The sequence below is a fragment of the Corvus cornix genome, chromosome 1A, assembly GCF_000738735.6.
Source record: "Corvus cornix cornix isolate S_Up_H32 chromosome 1A, ASM73873v5, whole genome shotgun sequence".
NCBI classification, from domain to species: domain Eukaryota; kingdom Metazoa; phylum Chordata; class Aves; order Passeriformes; family Corvidae; genus Corvus; species Corvus cornix.
Genome location: NC_047057.1, coordinates 588,700 through 611,524, shown reverse-complemented (window position 1 = coordinate 611,524; position 22,825 = coordinate 588,700). Strand labels below are relative to the sequence as shown.

Here is a 22,825-nt window from a genome sequence, read left to right as displayed (position 1 = left end):
AGCTGTGCAGAAACCACCCAAAACTTTGTTCTGAAACTGCCTTGCTAAACATATAAAATGATTATTCCTTAATTGCTGTCCCCCAGCTCTTTTGAGAATTTTTAAGGAGGAGAAAATCCTCCTTGTGAAGCAAAAAAGTTTGAAACTGCTGCTTGCTTGCTGTGGAGGGACATAAATATTTCAAATAAAGGTGTAACCTTTCCCTAAGTCACTCTTTTATGCAGAGGTTCAGGTTTTCTGTAGGGATCTCTCTCTGGGAAGCAGAAAATTGGGTGGTGGTGCTGTGAATAAGTTGTATTCCAAGACAAGTTTGTACCATGCTCCAGCTCAGAGATATTCAGGTTAGAATTTGTATTTCTAATATCTCTCAGTAAAAATAACAGGCATTGAAAAGGACCATTTAAATACAAAATATAGAAAAATGCACGTCAGGTATGTACTGGTTATTTTTTCCCAACATTTTGTGGGGAAAAAAGACATTTTTAGGGGAAAAAAGGGTTTGCGCCAAATCCCAAGGGCTTTTCTAAGTTTCTTTAGTAATTCATTCAATTTTCCCCTTGAAGATCAACACCTTCAGGACCTTAGTTTATTAAACTAAAAGGTGTGAATTTGATAGGAAAATACAAGATGAAATATCAGACAGAAAATCCTTGATTTTCCAGCTGCTTCTGGGCTCTGGACACCAGCACGTGCTGAAAATAATTTTATTTTTACTCTGTTTCTACTACTAAAATATTTAACAGAGCCTTTATCATCTGCCATCTTTGGCTGGGGTTTGTTGTTTTATTTGTGTTTATTTAATCTTTAGTCTAATCGCTCCCTGGAGGCTCTGGGGATCACAGGGAAGTGCCTGGTGCTGTGTTTTAGAAAGGGAATTAAACGAGGAGCTGCAGAGCTGGGATCCCTGAAGGACAGCACCAGTCTGGATTTCATGCCTTAGTGCTTGCAGAGGCTCCACTGATTTTTAAATAACTTTTTAATTTTTAACAAGCACAAACACAGCGCATAATGCTGTTTTTATTTTTTTAGAGTTCTACCGATTCATCGGAATGCAACGTCCAGAGTGTGTCAGACTGAGGCCTTTCTGCAGCAGAGGGAGAGTGGAGATGGGCAGGGGTGAGAGCTGAGTTTGGGGGATGCTTTCATCCTTAAAAAACAAGCAAAGAGAAGCTTTTAAATTAAGACATGGGAAGAAAAAGCTTAAATAAAGACATGTCCTTTAAAAGCTGGTTTATTTTGAACGTTCAAAAGCATATTTAAAAAGGTTTTAAAGGGTTTAATGCCATTTGCCTGAATAAGGCCTTGGACAAACCCCATGAAGGAAACATTCCCGGGCTAATTAATGCTTTAAGCAATAAGCACAACTCCTGCCATAACAAACACTTGTGGATACTCAGGGCTTCCCTGCCCTATATGAACACACGATGCTTTGGCAAATGCCATCCTCATGCAACGCGGCTTTACCCAAGCGTAGTGTTTATTATTAAATTGAAGTATTGAGTTAATAAATTTATAGGAAGTTTACAGCTCAATATCCTGTTCATTCTGAAAGTTATGGACCACAGAGTCCACTCTTTTCCTCATAAATTCTTAACCAAAGCACTTTCCCTCCCCACTCTAAGACCCGGCACAAGCACGCCCCCGAACACCCAAAGATCTGTGTAAAAATCAGGTTATTTAATGTGGTATTTACTGTCTCCTCAGGGCTGGAAGGGCCAAAGAGGATCTGGAGTTCTAATGACACTCAGGGGGAGAGAAAGGGGACGTCCAACCTCTACAGCTCTGGGCACTGCACAGCACAGGGATCGTTTCACTCTAAGAAACGTGGTGAGTGAAGGTGGAGGAAAGCGGAGAGGAGAAAAGGTAACGGATCGGTGACCAGGGGAACATGCAAAACCTGTCCCTGGTGGCACCAGGGCTCTGTGAGATGGGCTGTGTCACCCCAGCAGCAGCAATGCCAGCCCAGGAACAACAGGGAATGTTGTCTCCAGTGGCCAAGCCAACGTGTATTCCTGGTGGGCACCTTCCTAGGGCTGCTGGGGGGTGGCAGGGTGGTGTTTGAAGCACATCAGCAGCCAGCCAGAACTGAATATATCAAAACAAACGAGGCACAGCGTGGGGTGTTCGGGAGGGATGGAATTCCCAGCTGGGAATCCTTACACCATGCGTGAACCAAGCTACAAGACAGACCTTATCTCTGAGCTCCCTCTGGAAGCTGCTCCGTGGCCTCTGCTGATACTTTACGGTCTCCAAGAAGTCACAGGAAAGGGATGACCTCCAAAACGAGGTGTCTGGTAGGCACGGAGAGACTTGGTCTCTTCGGAAAGATTTAATTTTTTTTCCCAGCTGTGCTTAAACCCCCCCCAAATCCAAACCGATTTTGCTCTCTCAGCCTGTGGCACCGCCAGCCCTTACGGAGGTGGGGCAGGTGGAGGTGCGGCTGTCACTGGCAGTGCAGCAGCTCCTCCCAACGAATGGGCTGGGAAAACACCTCCCGCTCCAGCCAGAGCTCGTAGGAGTAGTGGAAGTCCTCGGGGAGCTCCAGGCGCTGGCCCAGCACGCTCTGCAGGCAGTTGTCCACCGGGGCGAACTCCGAGTCCTGGGGCTTGTCGTACCTGCGGCTGTTGAAGGCTTCGATGTTGGCCCTCAGGGTGCATTCCTCAGCCTGGAAATCCCACGGCCTTGCATCAATATCTGCAGGGAAGGACAAGCAACACACAAATATTGTGGAAAACATCACTCCGATAAGGCTTGAGCAAAAGAAAGGCTGAAGGTTTCCCATGAATTAACCAGAGTCACTCCTAATTATTATCATTCCTAACCAAATCCCATTATGGGTGCATTTTAATTTAAGATACCCAATAGAAATGTAATTATTCCTGCTTTAAGGACTGTCTATAATTACCCAGCCCCTGCATTTTTCACAAAGACCCCACCACTTTTACTGAAAATCTCCAGACAACTGAAGCAGAGATCAAGATTTAAAACTTTTAAAACAGATGAGCTTATTATAAGCTCCTAATTCCCAAAATTGTTAAAATTTGGACATATGTAGCTATGATCAATATTGAAAAGCTGCAATAACCATGACATTATGTCATACTATACAAACACGTAACATGAAGAAAGGCATTTTTCCCAGTATTTTCAAAGTTGGCTTTCACGAGCTCTAAATCTGATGGTGCAGAACAGTGCCTAAAAACTTGTGAAAAAAAATCCCCAATTGACAACAATTTGAGAGGTCTGAGGCCAAACCAAGCCAAGCTGATGCCAAAGCCACAGGCAGAGGGATGATCCCCGGGCAGGACTCACCGTTGCCGTAGGCCCAGTCGTCGTTCATGCGGTGCCGCACCTTCTGGTAGATGGCAGACATGGTCTTCATGTTGCTCTTCCTCCACTGCCGCCCCAGGTACTTGGTCTGGATTTTCAACAGCTTGAGCACGTAGAGCTGCATCATGGCCTGCTTCACCTTCAGAGCGCGCTTCAGGATCGGGGCTGACTTAAACACGACCAGCATCTGCCAGGAAATCAACACCAATTAATGCAGAGTGCTCAGGGCAGCCACACAAACACTGTCTGTGCTGCTTTGGGCACCAACACCTGGGCAACACGTGCCACAAGCCCCCAGAAGGGAGAACAGGAGCGTTCAACACAATCAACACCCTCTGCACGGGGCTTGAGGGTCATAGAAATAACGTCATTTGCAGAAGGAGAAGTATTTCTGCATTTAAGGCTCAGTCTGTGAAAGAAAAAAGGGAAGATGATGAAGAGCAGAAGCGCCAGCAGTTCCACAAGAAACGCTGAGCACAAGGCCGGGCTGAACCCGCTGTGTAGAGCCAGGGACGCGCTCCAGGTGAAAGCTGGCAGGTCTCTGGGGGAAGGGACATCCCCTCACCATTGTCCTCGAGTGTTTCCACTTGGTCAGCTTGTTGAGGATCCTCAGCAAGTTAATGCAGGAGAACAAATTCCTCCAGCAGAACTGGTTGTTGTCTCCAGCTTCCTGCAAGGCGAGAAGGACAAGTGTAACCCTGACCACAGCGTTCATCAGCACCGCCACAGAGATGTCCTTGGGCAGAAATCTTTATTTTTATTGTCTGCACAAGTCTTACTTCTGAGGGAGGACGAGCAGCAGAGCTGCCTCCTCACTTGGGTTATCATCAGCTGATTCTGGGGAAAACCATTCTGAAACACTCAGATTTTAACTTGCTTTTAGTTTAGAGTAAGAGCTAATAATGGGGTAAGTCACATTATTCCATCATGGGAAATATATTTTGTGGTAGATTTGTATGCCTTGTTCACAGCCAGAGACCAAATTGCAGCCTGGTGATCGCCACTGCTTTTGTTAACTATGTAAATTAATTCATGCTTAGAGCACATGTTACAGACCAGTAAAAAGAAATCACAAATCAACACAGGATGACAAATAGCAACATTTGTATCAAGAGGATGAGACTTCTCTGTAACAAAAATCCCCTCCAGCTTAAGTGCTGCTGAGACATTGTTTTAAATATTAGGTAACTGTAAACACCCCCAGCTACAGCTTGTGTAATATTGCCCCTGGCACGTTTCAGCCTTAATTCCACCACTGCAGTGACTTGTTCCGTGTTTGAACAGCTCCAAGCGCAGGAGAAATGTCCCACAAAAAACCTGTTTGGGGATTAGTGCAAAACAAGGACTGCTGAATTTATAAACCACTCACAGCCAGCTACAGCCTTCTCAACTCAGGGCAAAAACCCAACCCATTCCAGGATCTGGGCATCCTTGAGAGGAGTTTGGGAGAGCCCCTTCTGTCAGAGGGTCCAATCCAGCTTTGAAATCGCACCAGCACAACCCACAAGTGCCAAACAGGATCAAGGAATCCCTGAGGCTGGAAAAACCCTCCCAGACCACCAAGCCCAAGCTGAGCCCAATCCCCACCTTGTCCCCAGTTCAGAGCCCTGAGTACCACCTCCAGGCCTTCCTTGGACACCTCTAGGGATGGGCACTCCAAACCTCCCCGGGCAGCCCCTGCCAATGCCTGAGAGGCATCCAGAGGTGGGATGTCACCAGAATGTCACCAGGATGTCACCGAGGGTGGTGGATGCTGCATGGTGCTTTGGGGGTCCCAAAGTGCAGTGCCCCTGCAGTGTCATGGCATGTCCAGGCTTCACCCGTGCCCTCTACACCAAGTAATTTTCCCAAAAGGCCCCAGTGGAATAAACCAAGATCTACTTCTTAGGCAGATGGATTTATTTGTCACCAATCCAATGTTGTCTCTACAGCTGCAAGTAGGGGAGGGTCTTTCCATCAGAGTTATGGAAGGAGGGAACAGGCTAAACAGACTTTAATACCCCCTTTAAGGGGCTGATTGAGCCCTTTGCAGACCCCTCTGGAGTGACAGGGGAGGAGAGAGGGCGACTGGGCAGGATTTGAAGAGCCTTTCCCACAACAGGATGGGTGAATCCCCCACCACCTCAGCCACTTCTGATTTACACCAGGTGGGGACAGCAGTTACCCCACAGGCCCCTCCTTGGGAGACAGCAGCGCTGGACTCGTCCTGGTTCTCCTTGGAATAAGCCAAACACACATCACTGTGCTCAACCCACTGAGAGCAGAATCATCTGTCGCATCCTCCAAGGAATGTGTTACGCTGGGCTGTTAAAGTCACTCATCAGAGTGGTAAAAAAACCCCTAAAACAACGCATGAAATGCTGGCTGAAGAAATATAAATATGTGCACAAACGTAGGCCTCAAGTACCAGGGTGTGTCTAATTCCTATTAAATCCTTGCTTCCCTGGGTATCCTCCTAAAGATGAACCCCTGTGGTAAGATTCAAGTTGGTTTCTGCATATTTTCTAATTAAATCGCTCTCCCTTGAGGATAACATCCATGTCAGCTGGAGGAAAGCAAAAGGTGCAACGACAGCTTGCCAACTCTCAAGACCCTACTGGGAATATTCTCCCTAAAAACGTTCTGTTTTCTCCTACAGCCTTAAAGCTGATTGTGAGGATTAGCAGGAGCCACGGAGCCCTCAGTGATGTGTCACTAGATGTCCCCATTGGTCCAGGATATGGTCGATGGAGCCTGGCAGGGCTGGACGGGGACACGCAGCCTTCAGCAGCCCATGGACCTGGGGAGAATCTTTCTCTTTGATGATTTTAACCTTTATAAACCTAAGGAAAACAACACAGGCCTAAGACTGCAGCAGCCAGGCACCCTGAGATCATCCCTGCCTGGACTGGGTTTGCTCGGGCTCCTTCTTAATGATTTAGGGTCTCCATTTCCTGTCCATTACTCCTTATTAACCCCAAAGGTTTTCCCTGCCCTGAACCCAACCTCTGCTGCACCTGAATTATTGCAGTTATGAACCTGCCAGCATTAATATCCCATCTGCAGTCTGTATATTTACCCAGCCCATCCTGCTGGCAGTCTCCAGAATACTTAAGGCTCCTCTCCGTAGGGAATTTGGTTCATTCCTTAATCTCATAAAACAGGAGTGCTCAGAGCAGTTTAAACCTGGGAGGCAACAGCCTCTGGGTAAATCCTCTTTCAAAGCAGGAGAATCTTGTCTTGACAAAACAAAAGGAAACGACCTCAAACTGTGCCAGGGCAGGCTCAGGTTGGACACCAGGAGGAATTTCCCCATGGAAAGGGCGCTCAGGCCTTGGCAGGGGCTGCCCAGGGAGCTTTGGAGTGCCCATCCCTGCAGGTGTCCAAGGAATTCCTGGATGTGGCACTCAGTGCTCTGGGCTGGGCACAAGGTGGTGTTTGATCAAAGACTGGACTTGATGATCTTGGAGGTCTTTTCCAACCTCAATGACCCTGTGATTCTCTTCTGTGAAACGGAAAACACTAAACCCAACTATTTTTCTGGGGTGCCCAATGCCAGCAGCGCCTCTTCCCCACAGCTGACAGTACCTCAGAATAGTGATGGGAGGAACTTTCAAGTCTGGAGGGGAAAGAAAAGTCTGATTTTGGAAAGGCTGGGGGTTAGAGGAAAAGAAGGCAGATAACAGAAAACCCAAATCCTTCCTCACCCTGTCACACAGACCAATACTGGCCACAAAAACCCTTTCTGTGCTGCTTACCAGGCTTTCTGCTGTGAGCTCGGGCAAGTCACAGACTGTGCAATGCGGATAATCCAGGACGGAGATGCTGCGGAAAACGGGCAAGAAGGGGCTCGTTAGCAACCAATTAACATGAGAGCAATTTTTAAAGATGATCTATGTGATCATGCCCAGGAGTCTGCCACGTTTCCCTGCTCTGTGCCTGGAAATGCAACAAGTAATTTGGGTGGGGAACGATCCCAACTCCAGCACGTGAAGCAGCTGTGCCGACGGGTCTCCCTCCAGCATTTCCGACAGCACAGACAGCGTCCAAATGGGATCCCAGCCTCAGCACTGCCTCACCCCTCAGCTTAATGGAGCACGTCGATGCCTCTTGGCTCCAAAAGCGCATCCTGAGTGCATTAATAAGGACTCGAAGGATTTGGATCCATTAAGGCAGGACAGATGAGTTATTCATATGCATATTTTAAAAGGGGAAAAAAGTAAACAAAATAGATCTGAAGTTCAAAGGGAGGCATCTGATTGCCAGCAAGAAAATTCATAGTGAGTGAAAACTCAGAGTATCAGGTCTTTCAAAGGCCTCCAGGCCTATGGACTTGGTAAAAGCAATTAGTTAAAAACCCCCAAAACTGGAATTTACACTTCCCTGGCTCAGAGCATCCAGCTGCACATCCCACCTCACTCACAGGAAACCTTCATCCCAGAGCAGAGGAGGGAGCGGAGTGCTTCTGGGATACATTTTCTCCTCACTTAAAGCACAGGACCAAAAGTGGAAATATTTATAGCATAAGAATCAACATTTTACTTCCTGTTTTTCCATGCGTGCCTCCTCACACAGACACAACCATGCCGTGCAGAAGACAGACCAGCCTACACTCGCAGATGAAGAACAACAAAAAGAGCATCAAAAAGGAAAAAAAAAAAGGATCTTTTTAGCATTCCAACATCCCTGTGGAACTCCTCTCCAAACAGGGAAATCCTGCCCTGGTGAGCTGTGAAAGTGTTGTGCTCTCTCAGTTCTTTGATCCATGGTGGTCCAGCCAGTCCCCTACTCAAAACCAGGCTGGTGCCTCTCTCGGATCAGCAGTAAAAGGCAGTGACAGTTGTGGAAAACCTGAAGGAGTCAGGAAAGCTGAATTACAGCTATAAAATGTGGGGAAGACCTGGAAGATCCTACCCCATCTGGCCTTGTTGAAGCTGTGGCCCAGAGACGTCTGGTAGCACTGAATTTCTCTCCAGGAGTGCATGTGAAGATGAAAACTATTTTATTTTAAAGATGAAGCCTCTTTTATTTCAGTACTATTTTAGCAACCCAGTCAGAGATTGGAAACACAGCTTCCAGTCATCCTCATCATGCCAGAGGAATGTGCTCCCTCCAGCATATTCCTGTAGTGGAGAGGACACCCCAAAGCCGTGTGAGGTCACCTGGGCCCCCCAGGACATCGGGTCCCTCATGCGCAGCCTCGCTGCCCCATCACCTCTCTCTCCCCCAGAAGTGGCTGTACCTGTTTTTGGCAGTGATGTAAGACATGATGTTCTGGTTGAAGAACTTGAGGATCAGCGGGATGCAGTTGGCAAACACCAGGTGTTGGGACACGTACTCAAACTGGGGAAGAGAAGGGAAATGGGTCAGCATTAGCTGGGACAGCTGGGAGCACCACCTGGGAATGGAAACCTGTTTGCAGCCTAAAGCAAAGCACTCGTGGTGGTTTGCCCCAGACGCCTCACAGACCATTTTCTCCCTGCAGAAGTTTGCTGTGGAAGGTTTGTGTCATACACAGCAGCTGGAAAATTCCGTTTGCCATAGAGAGGACACACAAACTTCATGGCAGTGCCTTAGGAATAGCTGCACCTCATGGCTGCAGCGTGGCTTTTCAAAATTAAATCTGTGGCAAAGCAGTGTACGGGGAAGAGGGAAGGAGTTGTAGCTATTACATGAGAAAACACAATAATTCCTATTGCTCTCACACACTAATCCCAGTTCCCTTTGAAATTTTGACTGAAATAATATCCTTATTTTCCTACTTGCTTTTAATTTCTCTCTCCCTCGAAGCATTAAATGGTCTTCAAGGCCCCTTCTAACCCAAACCATTCTACAGTTCAATAATACACCAAATCTCTCCTGTTCTCTAAAGATACTAACTGCAGCAAAACCCATTCCTGTCCCATGCTGCCCTGCCATGCCTCTCTGTCAACATCTCCAATTTGAGAGGGAAGGAACAGTTTGTTCTCATCTCAGCCTGGTGCCAGCTGTCGACATTGGCACACCACAGATGACACAACACCACCACGGATGACACAGCACCGCCGGGATGAGCCGGTGAGTAATCAACCCTTCCAACCCAAACCATTCCGTGATTCAGTGATTCCTTCATTTCAGACCTGCTGGAGCTTTCTCAGTCTCCCTGAGACCATCTTTGTCACCGAAAGAACAAAATCACCCAAATCAGACACACAAAGGCAGAATCAGGGGCACAAAGCCCCACAGCTTTCTCCAGGCTTAGCACCAGGCTGCAATGGCCCTCCTGCCTGGGGGGAAGAAAGGAGAGGAGCCACTTTGAAGTGAGAAAAATTAATGAAGGGACATGGGGAAGACCCAGAACAAATGTAGGATTGTAAAAATGTGGGAGGTGTTTTCATTTTATCCAATCCAATATGTGGATTTATATGTATCCTCAGTTAAATATCAGTGGGTTTTGTGACACAGAGGGATTTGTAGCACGCTGAAAGCTTTAATAGAAAAAAATTAGAAAACACTAATTGTTTGACTTGCAGAAGGAATGGAGAATTGGGCCACAGCTCATATTAGTCCTTGGTTTTTTTTAACCAAGGAAAGCCCTGGAGTGGGTGCAGTTTGATTGGTGCCATGCAGATGGAACAAAAATCACATTGGGAACAAAAATCAGATTGCAACTATGACCCAGATCTCCTGCCTCCGTAGAAACTGGAGCCCCAGGAACTTGATCCTGCCAAAACCAGATTAGGTTACCTCGTGAGGTCCTTCCCAGCACTATTTCTGGGCATTGGAGATGACAGAGAGCAAAAGAGAGTCTTGCCTAACCCCCAGCATCTTCCCCCTTCTGCCAGGGAGGCTCGTGCTATCTCCTAAATTTAACCTGAATGGATATTCCCAGAAGTCTAAAAGCTCCTACCATGTGAGTAGAAATGATGTTGTCAAAGCACAGCAGGGTTATCCCAACCCGAGTGACCCTGTACAAATCCTGCAGCTATGGAAATGTGACTACAGCTCCTCATGGAAACTCTTCCTGGAAGTCTTCATCAGGACACACCACCTTCAAGCCCAGCTTGGCAATGGCCATCCCCTCCTCTAGGCCCACCTGGTAGATGTGGTTCAGCTTGAAGTGCTTGAGGAGCAGCAGCAGCAGAGCCGAGATGCTCTTCACGATGATCTCTTTGTGTCTGTTCACGTCGATGCCCAGTTTCATGCTCTGCAGAACGGTGATGCTGCCATGGAGGGAGAAACAGCACCGAGCAGGGAGGTCAAAGGGACTGCGGAGCTCCTGCTCATCTGGATGAGCTCTATGAAATCAAGGACCTTCACTCCCCCCAGGACTCCCATTTCCATCCATCCTACCTGGTGATGCCAAAATGCATTAAAAAAGCAGGAAAAAAAAAGTGGATTGCTCTCCACCAGGAATCCTGGCGGAGCGGTAGGAAGGACACCTCCTATATGCAGACATATCTTTATGATTTGGGTCAATCAGCAGGATTTTATCATTGGTGTCACTTAGCTTGGAGTGGCTGCCCACTGCACTCAAATCATCGCATTCCTGAAAAAGCAGCATCACTTCCTTGGCTTTGACAGCTCTGCCCTGGTGGCAAAGCAATTTACACCGACCCAAACAGATATCCCAAACCTGGAAACCCCCAAACCTATCAGCTCTCCTGCTTGGTCCAAGACGTCATGGCAAGGCTGGGATGGCCGGTGGCCACCTGGTAAGGGACTTACGGCATCTCTTCGGGCAACACATCTGCCAGGATGTTGATGGAGTCGGTCTTGGCCTTGGAGGTGGGTGCAGCAGCCAGGAGGATCTTCAGCAAAGCGATCTGCAGGAGAGGGCAGGTGTGGGGGGGATGGTCCCAGGAAAGGGAATTCCTTCCTTCTCCTTCACTTGCTGAAACTGGACAACACCAAGCCAACCCTACAGGGTTTCACCAGACCACACCCAACCTCTCCTTTTATCCCCTGACAGACAGGACAAGTGCGGGGTGCTTGGCAGCTCTTAACTTAAGGCCCCACATGTGCCTGAGCTCTGGTAGTGTGGATAAAACAACACAAGGGACACCTCGAGTTGGAATTCACTTAAATCTGTTTGTCTCTCCCTACAGACAGAGCCCATATGACCCAATCAGCATCTTGGAATCCTCTGAATCCCTCCTCTTGGACTGTACTTTTCCTCCCGACTTTGGTGTGGATTCCCACCAAAATCTCACCCTCCAGGTCCTGACCACACCCCTGCCATCCTGTGCTGAGCTCTGCAGCTCCCAGACCAGCACCATTCCCTACTCAAAAGCTCTTCCTTCTTTTAAGGAACGCGGGCTTACCATGTACTGGGGGAGGCTGTACAACATTGCTCGATACAAGACCTCACAAGGGGTTTCTTGGACTTCCTCCTCCCCCTACAGCAGAGAAGCGTTAGAAACAAGGGAAAATGAAGTAAAAATAAGAATGCACGGATTGACACAACACACTGGAAACCTCCCATCTTCTCTCTGGTGATGGGGTGAAGAAACTTCCTTCCTACCAGAGACATGGGGCACTTCTCCAGCTCCTCCTCGTTCTTGATCTGGACATCCGAGATGGAAACGTACTTGTGCTGGTAAAACACAGAGACAGAGGCAGAGCAATGTCACAGCTGAAGGAGGAAACACAGCCAGTGATGGTCAGAGCCGCTGATTCCAGCGATATCCGAGTGAGGGGTGCAGATCCACGGGGAACTCGTCGCTGTGCGGCGTATCCCTCTGTCCCTGAAGCCCCTCACACCTCCTGCCCTTGGCTACTTCCACCTACTCCTTCTAGGAGCTCTCTGTAAGTAATTAGAGAGGGACACTCGCCTCCAAAAGACAACCCAGACCTTCAATAGGGCCAGTTGGCCTCTGGAGGTGTCTCATTCCCCGTGGAGCACTGCAGGAGCAAAGGCTGGCCATGCTCCCCCCTGGGAACAGCACCGGTTTGGGAATGTGTGTCCAAACCCAGCTCTGATAGTCTGTCACCTTCAAAACACATGGCAAACACTTGGATAAAGGGAAAGTAAAAATGCTGGAGAGGCTACTTGAGGACTCCGTTTTGAATTTTTTGCCCCAATTCCTGCAAGAAGCTCCAAAAACTTCTCCTGTGACCACCAACTAATTTTTAACTCCCTCCAGTAACTGTGTTTCAATGAGGTTGGCAGGAGAATCCACGTGGTGCACATCCCATGCCATGCATGGAGCCACCATCTCACCTGCTTCAGGGTCTTCACACTTTCATGGATCGGCCGCGGGAGCCCTATCAGGGTTTCAGTGTCCCTGGGGAAGAGGAAGGAAGGTCAGTACTGGGAAGGACATCCATGTTCAAACATTCCCATGTCATAACAGGTAAAAGAGGGAGCCTGGAGTCTGCTGAATGCATCTCAGATGGGTCAGGAATTGGGAGAGGTGTTGGCGTGAGCTGTTGCCCTCCCACCTCCTCCCCATAATGCCTGCACGAGAGAGGAGAGACATCAGGGTGAAGAATTGGGGTGAAATCAGACTGAATTGGAACTGGGGTGAAATCAGATGAAATCAGAACTGGGGTGGAGCCAGTCTGAGCCCAGCACTGCACCTAAAAATGAATGTACCCTGCTGGGCCTGTCCCAGGATGACTCTGCACCCTCAGCTTGATTTATTCACAAACGGAGTAATTTGCTGTGGATACCAAACTGTCTCAGCTGCCTCTCGCATCAAACCAGTTCCTGGTTTGGGCCAGGGGTCACTTATTCTGGGCTAGGTCTGATTTTTAATAGAAAGAGGTCCCTGGGGACCAGTGCCTCCAGGAACATGTTTTTCTAGCACTGCTTTCGTTGCTGCGGCCCCAGCAAACCCAGCACTGCATCATCCTGAGCATGCCTTGAGCTGGAAAAACCTGAGCTTTGGGGACACCTCACACCACTTAAACCCCACTGATGGAAGCTACGGGGCAGATTTTGTGGATAAAACACTCACTGTCCCAGCGTGAAGCCGATGAATTTGTTCCTGCTTGCTTCCAGGAAATGCTCGATGTCTTTCTGTCTGATGGAGCCGCGGAGAGACAAAAACAAGGAGAAGGTTGGAAAACAGCCACATACAAGATCACAGCCTCGGACTGATTTCTAGAGATCACAGCAGCAGTGGGCAAAAGCCACCTTTGCCCTCACTGGCTGGCAGCAACGTGAACCAAACCCATTTCTATTTGCTGTGCAACTCCACGGGAACGTGCGAGTAGACAGAGAGAGGTTTTCTACAACTAGAACCTTTGTATCCACCTCCTGTGCTCCTCACACGCCTCTCTGAGGAGCATCTGCTCACTCTGAGAGAACAAATGTCGTCTCCACGGTCTGTCAGAGCACATGCTGCTCCGAGAGCAAGCTGACATCTTGTCCACGTTGGGCATCTTTCATGGGAACTGCTCGGGATCTCTGCACTACGAGCAGGACACGAGCTGTGAGCCAAGGCTCTCCTGGACAGAAAGAAATCCAGCTGGATTTCCAGCCAGCAGCCAAGGAAAGCAACAACATTTGACTTCGAAGATGAGAGTGCTAAGTGACGTGGAGCACCACACGTGGAGATCCATGTGGGAAACCAATTCCTGCTGTGTCCCTGCCAGGAATGCTCTGGACAGACCGAATTAACCCTGTCACTGCTCCTACCTCAAAAAGATCTATTTGCTCGATTTGTTGGAAAGATGCTGGAATAAATCCAGGCTTGGGATAAACAGCAAAAACCCTCACATGGATCAAAGGGAAAGGGGCAGAGCTTTTCACCCTCTAATCCTAATCATTCCCTCATATCACGTGTAGATAACTGGTCTTAGGAAGGAAAGGCACCAGCTCCTTTACCATTAGATGTTTCTCTCCACCACTCAAGCAGGCTTCACCTGGCAGCACAGGGGTCCTGCTCACCAAACAAGATGTCATTAACCAGCTCCCCAGATGATTAGTCAGGCATTTTGTGCTACCAAGATCCACTGGGGTCTGGTTGGGAAAGCTGACCCTGCTCCCGCAGCACCCCAGCACAGCCTCCTTCCCAGTACAACCTGGGATACCCTAAACTGGATTGCCACTTATGGGCCAGTAATTTGGATTGCCAGCTTATTGGCTTGGACTGGGTTTAGCTGAGCTCTTCCCCAGGATTTACACACCAAACATGGCAAGTGGCCAATCCAGAAAGGACCAACCCTGACAAAATGAGAAGTGGAGTCACTTCAGTTCAACCTGCCAGAGGCCAAAAACTTCCCAATGCTTCCCAAAAAACTGCAGTGAACTCCAGGACAGGTAGGGCTGGGGAGGATGGCAGTGACAGCAGGTGGCTTTACCTGACTTTGGGGGCCCAGGGGAGCCCCTTGGGGAAGGACACCCTCTCGATGGGCAGGCGCTGAGCTGGCATTGCGGAGATGATCGCGTCCCGCTCCATCAGGTCCAGCTCCCCCTCGATCCCGCTGTCCACGTCATCGTTCTCCTCTTCATCAACTCCTCCTTCATCGTTCTTGAAGGGATCTCTCTCGTTGTAGATGTCCAAACTGTCTTGCTTCATCAGGGGCTGCAGCAGAAGGGGATGGAAAATTCAAGTCACTTCAAGGATTTTATTTCCCTCCCAGGTGCTGGCACCAGATCTCTCCATCCTGAAAGGATCAAGCTCTCAGATGTTCCTCAGGTAAGGATTTCCCTCCTAGCTGTTGCCACCAACGCCTGCACAAGAATACCTCCTTCTGTACCTCTAACCTTGCTGCTCTAGGAGGTGTGACCCCATTTTCCACCTTAACTTTTGGGGCTTCCATCCGACGTCTCCTCCTTAGCAAAAGGCATTTTCATGCCCAGACCATAACACAGCAACTCCAACAGCGGAGCTAAAAAAAGAACTTGCTGTGAGCAGTTTGCTCCCTGGTGCTTATCAGGCCTTTGCCATAAGGTCAGGATGTCCTCTGGCTTCCTCTGGATCAAACACCCCATGGGGCTGATCTGTTGCAACTGAAATTGGTGGATGAAAAACTGGACATGTTCTGACCACGTGTAATGAGAGCCCAAAAATCCCCCAGTCCTGGGCTGATCCCAGCGTGGGCAGCAGGGGAGGGGGGAATCTGCCCCTGTGCCCCCTCAGGTGAGACCCCACCTGCAGAGCTGCCCCAGCCCTGGGGACACAGCAGCAGGACCTGGAGCTGCTGGAGAGAGTCCAGGGAAGGCCAGAGAGATGCTTCAAAGGCTCCCTTCTGCTCTGGAGCCGGGCTGGGAGAGCTGGGAATGTTCCCCTGGAGAAGGGAAGGATCCAGGGAGAGCTGAGAGCCCCTTGCAGGGCCTAAAGGGGCTCCAGGAGAGCTGCAGAGGGACTGGGGCCAAGGCCTGGAGGGACAGGAGCCAGGGAATGGCTTCCCAGTGCCAGAGGGCAGGGCTGGATGGGAGATTGGGAATTGGGAATTGCTGGCTGGGAGGGTGGGCAGGGGCTGGGATGGAATTCCCAGAGCAGCTGGGGCTGCCCCTGGATCCCTGGCAGTGTCCAAGGCCAGGTTGGGTGGAGCTCTGAGAAACCTGATCTAGTGGAAGGTGTCATTTGGAACCAGATGTTCTTTAAGGTCCCTTCCAACCCAAACCATTCAGTGAGCCCCTAAAACTGGCAAACACAGGAGAACTTACAGGGAAAAGGGAACCATAACCATGAGCACCCCTGGCTCCTTGGGACGGTGCCTGTTGGAAAACCACCCTGGCCCAGGAGGAGGCTCTCACCCTGCGGCTGCGGTGGCCCCGCTTCTGCTGCTGCTGCTGCTGCTGCTGCTGCTGCTCCATGAGCTCGATGGCGTAGGTGGGCGGGGAGGCTGCGCGCATCCCCCGCACCACCTGGATGCTGTCCTCGGGCAGGGGCGGCAGCCCCAGCTCCTCCCGCCGCCGCACCTTCATGGCCTGCAGCGCCTCGAACCCGCCCAGCGTGAGCTAGGACAGAGAGAGAGGGGAGAGCACGGAGCACACGGCCCTCCTGGGCAGCTCTCAGGGGAGCAGCAGCTGGAGGCCATCGCAGTGGAGTGTTGAGGGTGAAGACACCACGGCAGTTGTTAATTCTCCATATTTCTCCCCCATCCCACATCCTCGGCCCACGCTCATCCCAGAAGGAACCGTTTGCCTTGCGTTTAATAACGCTGTTGTGGTTGGGTTGAATGGTGGGGAACATCCAGGCTGCGGCAGCACCGTTCCAGAATAAAAGTTTCTGGAGAAAGGAAGGGTTTGCACTCACCAGGAGCACCTTCCAGAGCAGGAGCAGGACCTTCTTCATGGGGAAGTGTGGAGCGTGGCCGCTGCAGAATTTGGTCACCATGGTGAAGAGCAGCAGAGCAAACGGCTCCTCAGTGTGCACAGGGAAACCTGGCAGAGAAGGGACCAGGACCGGGGTCAGAGCCCATCTCCCATCCCTGAGCTCTCCCCGCTGGTCCAGCATGACAAAGGGACATCAGTAGGTCACAATGAACTTCAGGGCTCACTCAGCTCCATCCTGAAGGTCTCCCGGCAGGTTTTCCACTCAGGGGGATCCGTCTCCTGCTCCACACGGATGTTCTCCACCATCAGGTACATGACACTGAGCAGGACCCTGCCGGGACAGCAGGGCAGGCAGGTGGTGAGGCCACTCTGTCCCCAGAGGTTGTCCCACACCTGCTCCCAGCACCAAGGGGGTACCTGAGCTCCGTGCTGTCGGCCAGGGAGATGGCTGGCTTCCGCAGGGCGCTGCTGCAGGCCTGGCTGTTCCTGCAGGGAAGGGGATGAGCTCAGCACCAGCCCCCTCATCCTCACCCCCAGCCAACATCTGCAGCGCTGGGAATGCCACACCAGGGATGTGACATGGCTGTGACACCTCCCGAGGAGGAGGAGGGAGAAGAAAGAAGAGGGCAAGGAGGACGGGGAGAAAGAAGATGAAGAAGAGGAGGGTGAGGAGGATGGGGTGAAAGAAGGTGAAGAGCAGGAGGGCGAGGAGGATGAGGACAAAAGGGTGAGGAAGATAGGGAGAAGGAAGATGAAAAGGAGGAGGGTGAGGAGGATGTGGAGGAAGATGAAGAGGAGGAGGAGGAGGAGGAGGAGGAGAAAGAAGATGAAAAGGAGGAAGGTGAGAGGGTGAGGAGAAAGGGGAGGTAGAAGAGAAAGGTGAGGAGGATGGAAGAAGAAGGTGAGGAAAGTGGGGAGGAAGAAAATGAAGAGGAAGAGAGCAAATTGAATGGAAGAAGAGAAGAAGGAGAGAAAGTAGATTGTAGAATCACAGAATCATTTAGGTTGGAAAAGACCTCCAAGGTCATTGAGTCCATGAAGGGGAGGGTGAGGAGAAAGAAAGAGGTGAAGAAGAGGACAAAGAGGGAGAGGTGGGCAAGGGCAGTGCAGTCCTCTCACTCAATCTCCATGTTGAGGAGCTCCAGGAAGGCGGAGAAGGTTCCCAGCTGGTACAGGAGGAAGCTGTTGTGCCGAGACCAGTGCAAGACATCACCTTCATTATCACAGTCCCCAAAGACACCTGGAGAGGCCCCACAGAGAAACTCTGGTGAGGGAGGATCTGCCTTTGAACCTTGGAGTCCACAGGACCACCCCAGGAAGGAGCTTCACTGCACCAGCCTGGCACAAGCCTGGGAAAGGCTTCTCCCAAGCCCCCACAGCAGCGGATCCGCGGCCACATCCGGACATGGGGGACGTGGTCCTTACCCTGTGCCAGGTACAGGATGGCCCGTGCTACTCTGAGCCTCTTGTCCCTGTTGACCACCTCCAGCCCATCCAGCAGGCGCATGACGTAGGCCTTCTGCTGAGCCGCGTCCAGCTCCAGCCACCTCCTGCCTGGCACTGGAGAAGGGACATGATGTCCAGCTGGGTGCTTCCCCAGGGATCCCACTCCTGCCCCAAGCCCCGGGGTGCTGAGCTCAGAGCTGGTACCTTGAGTGTGAAAATCCTCCTCGAAGCATCTCCTGTTGTGGCTCAGCTCGGGCTCCTCAGTGTAGCTGTACAGCTCTGATGAGGACAGGGATCAGCAGGGACATGGAGGGGCTTCACCCTCCTCCTCATTCCCAGATTCCTTGGGAAGCATCCCTGTGCACCCGGGGAGACACGGGACAGAGACCTGAACTGATCCCTGAGCTCTCCTGCAGCTCCAAGGGGCATTTGGGGCCACCCATCACCACCAAATTCATCACCTTCATCCCTGTGTCCTGGCTGGGCTGTTCCCACGCTCCTGCTCCAGCTGCAGTTGCAATTTCATTGGGGTTTTTGGGGGGTCATTTTAAGTCTCACTTAAGCAGTTTGGGAATGAAGGGAATGCAGGAACACCGAGGCAGGACCTGCACCGATCCCACACCCAGCAGCTCGGACATTTTGGGTCCTGCAAATAGGGGCTGGACTTGGAGGGACACGATGTTGCACCTGTTCTTTGTAATTCCTACCTGTTCCTATAGAATTCCTATAGTCCTACAGTGCTGAGCAGCACCACAGAGGACCGAAAGGATCCTGCAGGGAAGGAGGAAGGATCCCTTGCAGAGGAAATGTGCTTTTGCCGGGCCAGCTCGTGCAGCTGAGATACACAGAGCTAAAAATAACCCCTTTTTCTCCGGACACGCTCGGCACCGCGGGGTTACGGAGCAGAAGCAGCTGGAGCCACTGCACAGCAGGATGACAGGGGACAAGGACACGACCCGTCTGATAACGGGTGACACCTCCAGCCTGGGCTGTGTCACCGGACACTCCGCCCTCCTGCCACCCCCGGCGCTGCGCCCCGGGTAATTCGGAGCACGGGGTAATCCCCGTGTCCCCACGCGTCCCCTCTGCTCGTCCCCAGGGAGTGAGTGGCTCTCTAATAATAAACCCCGCTTGCTCTATTACTGCAGGGATGACACCACTCAATATCCATCCCCCATCTCGGCGGGATTTTTATTTCCCCTGCCTGCCGGGCACCTATAAATAACAATGCAGCACCCAAAACCTGCTTCACCTGCCAACTCAGCGCCGTGGCCGTCGGCATCGCCGTACTCAAATTCCAGGTTGGGACAATCCACGGAGCCCTGCGGAGAGCGGGATGGGGTTAGGAGGGGGCTGGCACATCCCTGGGGATATTTTGGGATGTGGGACGGCTGCCAGCACTCGCAGCCTTTGCGCCAAAGCTCCTCCAGCCGCCGGAGCAGCGACTCGCACGGGTGGGCTGGAGCGGGGAGTCCGTGCGAGGCCACTCCAAACACAGTGGAAATGTGGAAGCCGTGTGTGAAAACAGCATTTCTCAAATCCCAGGGAACGCAAAGGCAGGACGCAAAATGCCGGTGAATATTTGATGCATTTCAGAGCCCCGCACGCCCTAAAAACAAACCCCGGGGCTGGTTCAAAGGAAAAACCCCCGGGAGGATGCTGCGGATCCCTGAGCTCCGTTCTCAGCATCCCAGATCTGAGAGCTCTCGGGGCCGGGCTTTGCCTTTTCGAAGCCCGTGGCGTGGATCTCCCCCTCCTCCCCTGCGGATGAGGAACTGGAGCATGAAACTTCGCCGGAGGATTCCGGCGGGGCAGCGAGCGGGCAGCCGCAGCCCGACGACCCAACGCCGGCACCGCGCCGCGCTGCCCCGGGAAAGGGAACACATGAATGGATAATCAACGAAATTAACATAATTTCCCATTCCGAGTCTCAGCATCCCTCCTCGGCAGCCGGGCTGGAACTGATGCGCATCGTCGCGATGAATATTGATGATCCGGGAGGATGCGCGGCTCCGGGCTGACCCCGACTTGCTCAGAAACGCTGGGTTCTCACCCAATTTCCGCAGCCGACGGGGCGGCTCGGGGAGTTAAAGCCTGTGAGGAATCCGGCGAAGCGCGTGCAGCTCTAATCCGCTTTGAGAGGCCGAGCCGGGGGAGCAAAGCGACCCCCAAATTCACGAGTTCGGGGCACGTCTTAGAAACCATCCCCAGAGACCCTTTTGGGGTCAGGGGGCCACTCAACCCGCAGCTCCTTGGTGGGGAAGCGAAGTCTTCCCGTCCTTTGCTCACGGGGGTCCCGCGGTGGCTTTACGGTGGCCGGGGACATCAGATCCCGGTGGGATCCTGGTGACCTGATCCCAGTCCTGCTTCCCCAGCCCGGCACCCACGAAGCCGCACGGGCGCAGCAGGGGCAGGGCGGCCCAGCGGGGTTTGGTTGTTCCCCCGTGTCCCGGGGTTATTGGGACAGGAGGGGCGGAGGGGACTGCGGCACTCGGACCTTGGTGAGGGTTGGGTAAGCGGGAGCCTGCAGAGCGGGGGGAGCCCAGCGCCCAGCTGTGTCCCCAAAACCCTGCTGGGGGCTCCGGGTGTGGGGCAAGGAGGTGCCAGTGCTGAGGCTTAGCCAGCGCCCCAGAACTCCGCAGCTGGGTCTGGGAGCGGAGCAGGGAGATGCCAGTGCCGGGGAGCGTCCCCGGGGACTCCCCGCTCCGGGCTGGGCATGGCAGGACCCCTAAAGCCACCCCCGCAGGACCCCGAAAGCCTCCAGTTTGGGGTAGGGAGCACCCCTAACACCGGGAGCTCGCCCAACCCTGGATAAGGCTCCTTCCGCAGGAACCCCAACCCCAGGCCAGGATCCCCCCACCCCACAGGAGGTTCCGTCAGGGCCCGGGGGGTGCCGGCACCGAGCTCCGCGCTCTTACCTCGGACTCCTTCCGCTGGCTCCTGAAGAGCTCCCGGCCCTTGGGTTGTGGCTGTGGCTGGGGTTGCGGCTGGGGTGGGGGCTGTGGCTGGGGCTGTCCCGGCCGGGCCCTGCCCGGGCCCGGGGCTCCGCCGCCTCCCGCCGCCTCCATCCCGCGGCCCCGCGGCCGCCGCCGAGCACGTGGGGGCCGGGCCCCGCCCCGCCCCGCGCGCTCCCATTGGTCCGCCGGGAAAGGGGGCGGGGCCTCAGCGCACACCCACTGCTCCCATTGGTCCGGAGCGGGGACGGGGCGGGGCTTGGGGGGGCCGGGGGATGGCGGGGGTCCCTTGGGATGGCGGGGCTGGGAACGGGGGCTGGGGACACATGGAGGGGACGGGCTGGAGGGGGGATAGGGGGTGTCCCTGGGGTGCTGCGAGCACGGAATGCTGGGGAAGGAGGGGTTATGGGGTGTCGCTGGGGTGCTGGGGGTACGGAATGCTGGGGAAGGAGGGGTTATGGGGTGTCCCTGGGGTGCTGGGGGCACGGAATGCTGGGGAAGGAGGGGTTATGGGGTGTCCCTGGGGTGCTGGGGGTACGGAATGCTGGGGAAGGAGGGGTTATGGGGTGTCCCTGGGGTGCTGGGGGTACGGAATGCTGGGGAAGGGAGGGGTTTTGGGGTGTCCCTGGGGTGCTGGGGGTATGGAATGCTGGGGAAGGGAGGGGTTATGGGGTGTCCCTGGGGTGCTGCGAGCACGGAATGCTGGGGAAGGAGGGGTTATGGGGTGTCCCTGGGGTGCTGCGAGCACGGAATGCTGGGGAAGGAGGGGTTATGGGGTGTCCCTGGGGTGCTGGGGGTACGGAATGCTGGGGAAGGGAGGGGTTTTGGGGTGTCCCTGGGGTGCTGGGGGTACGGAATGCTGGGGAAGGGAGGGGTTATGGGGTGTCCCTGGGGTGCTGGGGGTACGGAATGCTGGGGAAGGAGGGGTTATGGGGTGTCCCTGGGGTGCTGGGAGTACGGAATGCTGGGGAAGGAGGGGTTATGGGGTGTCCCTGGGGTGCTGGGAGTACGGAATGCTGGGGAAGGAGGGGTTATGGGGTGTCCCTGGGGTGCTGGGGGTACGGAATGCTGGGGAAGGAGGGGTTATGGGGTGTCCCTGGAGCGCTGAACGGGGGCAGCGGGGCGGGAGCTGGTGGTGTCACAGGTGCCCATGGGGTAGCAAGGGGGCACCTGTGGGGCTGCAGCTGCCCCAGTACACGCAGGGCCGGGGGGTTCCCATCCCCAAGGCACCCCCAGAATCACCCGATGAGTCGTGCTGTCCGAACCCCGTTATCCCCATGTTGTTCCCAAGCAGCTCCCAGGGCCCTGGAGCAGGAGTGGGAGAGAGCAGGATTCCCATTCCCACACCCAGTATGGGGGGCAGTTGTTTTTGGGGGTGACTGTGCAGGATTGTGGCTGGGGAGGTACCGGATGCCCCATCTCGGTGCCGCTCGGGTCCCACATCCCCTCACAGCCTCTGGAAAGCTGGAAACCCCAAGGGTTTGGGTCAGGATTTCCCTTGGCTGCCCCAGCAGAGGAGATACCGGGATGGTTCCAGAGGAGATACCGGGATGGTTCCAGAGGAGATACCGGGATGGTTCCAGAGGAGATACTGGGATGGTTCCAGAGGAGATACCAGGATTGTTCCAGAGGAGATACCGGGATTGTTCCAGAGGAGATACCGGGATTGTGCCGGCACCGCTTCCCAAGGACGCACCAGCCCAGGAGCCCAAACAGCTCCGGCTGCCCCAAGGACGCGGCCCCGGAGCCGCTTCCCCAGCTGGAATTATCTGGACACGGTGGGAACTCGAGGCCACGGCTTTGGGGACAACCTCCCCCCATCCCACCACCATCCCTGACCCCTCCCTGTCCCCCCCTGCCCCAAAATCCTGGTCTGCCCCCGCCTGACCCCAAGGATGCTCGG

At 53.1% G+C, this 22,825-nt stretch overlaps 1 protein-coding gene across 1 annotated transcript; it reads right to left on the bottom strand.

Annotated features, from left to right (window-relative positions):
- Nucleotides 1-1,213: 1,213 nt before the first annotated feature.
- STRIP2 (striatin interacting protein 2) lies at nt 1,214-21,036 on the bottom strand. Its single transcript, XM_039571442.1, has 21 exons — nt 20,887-21,036; nt 19,221-19,290; nt 18,173-18,247; nt 17,948-18,082; nt 17,642-17,762; nt 16,940-17,008; nt 16,747-16,853; nt 16,503-16,630; nt 16,001-16,204; nt 14,599-14,822; nt 13,251-13,316; nt 12,512-12,575; nt 11,813-11,884; nt 11,613-11,687; nt 11,017-11,114; nt 10,385-10,511; nt 8,552-8,652; nt 7,068-7,134; nt 3,896-4,000; nt 3,313-3,517; nt 1,214-2,694 (listed from the first exon to the last, which is right to left on the bottom strand). Exons 1-21 carry the CDS (start codon nt 21,034-21,036, stop codon nt 2,444-2,446), a joined length of 2,514 nt encoding a protein of 837 aa, XP_039427376.1. The 3' UTR covers nt 1,214-2,443.
- Between the last annotated feature and the right edge of the window lie 1,789 nt (nt 21,037-22,825).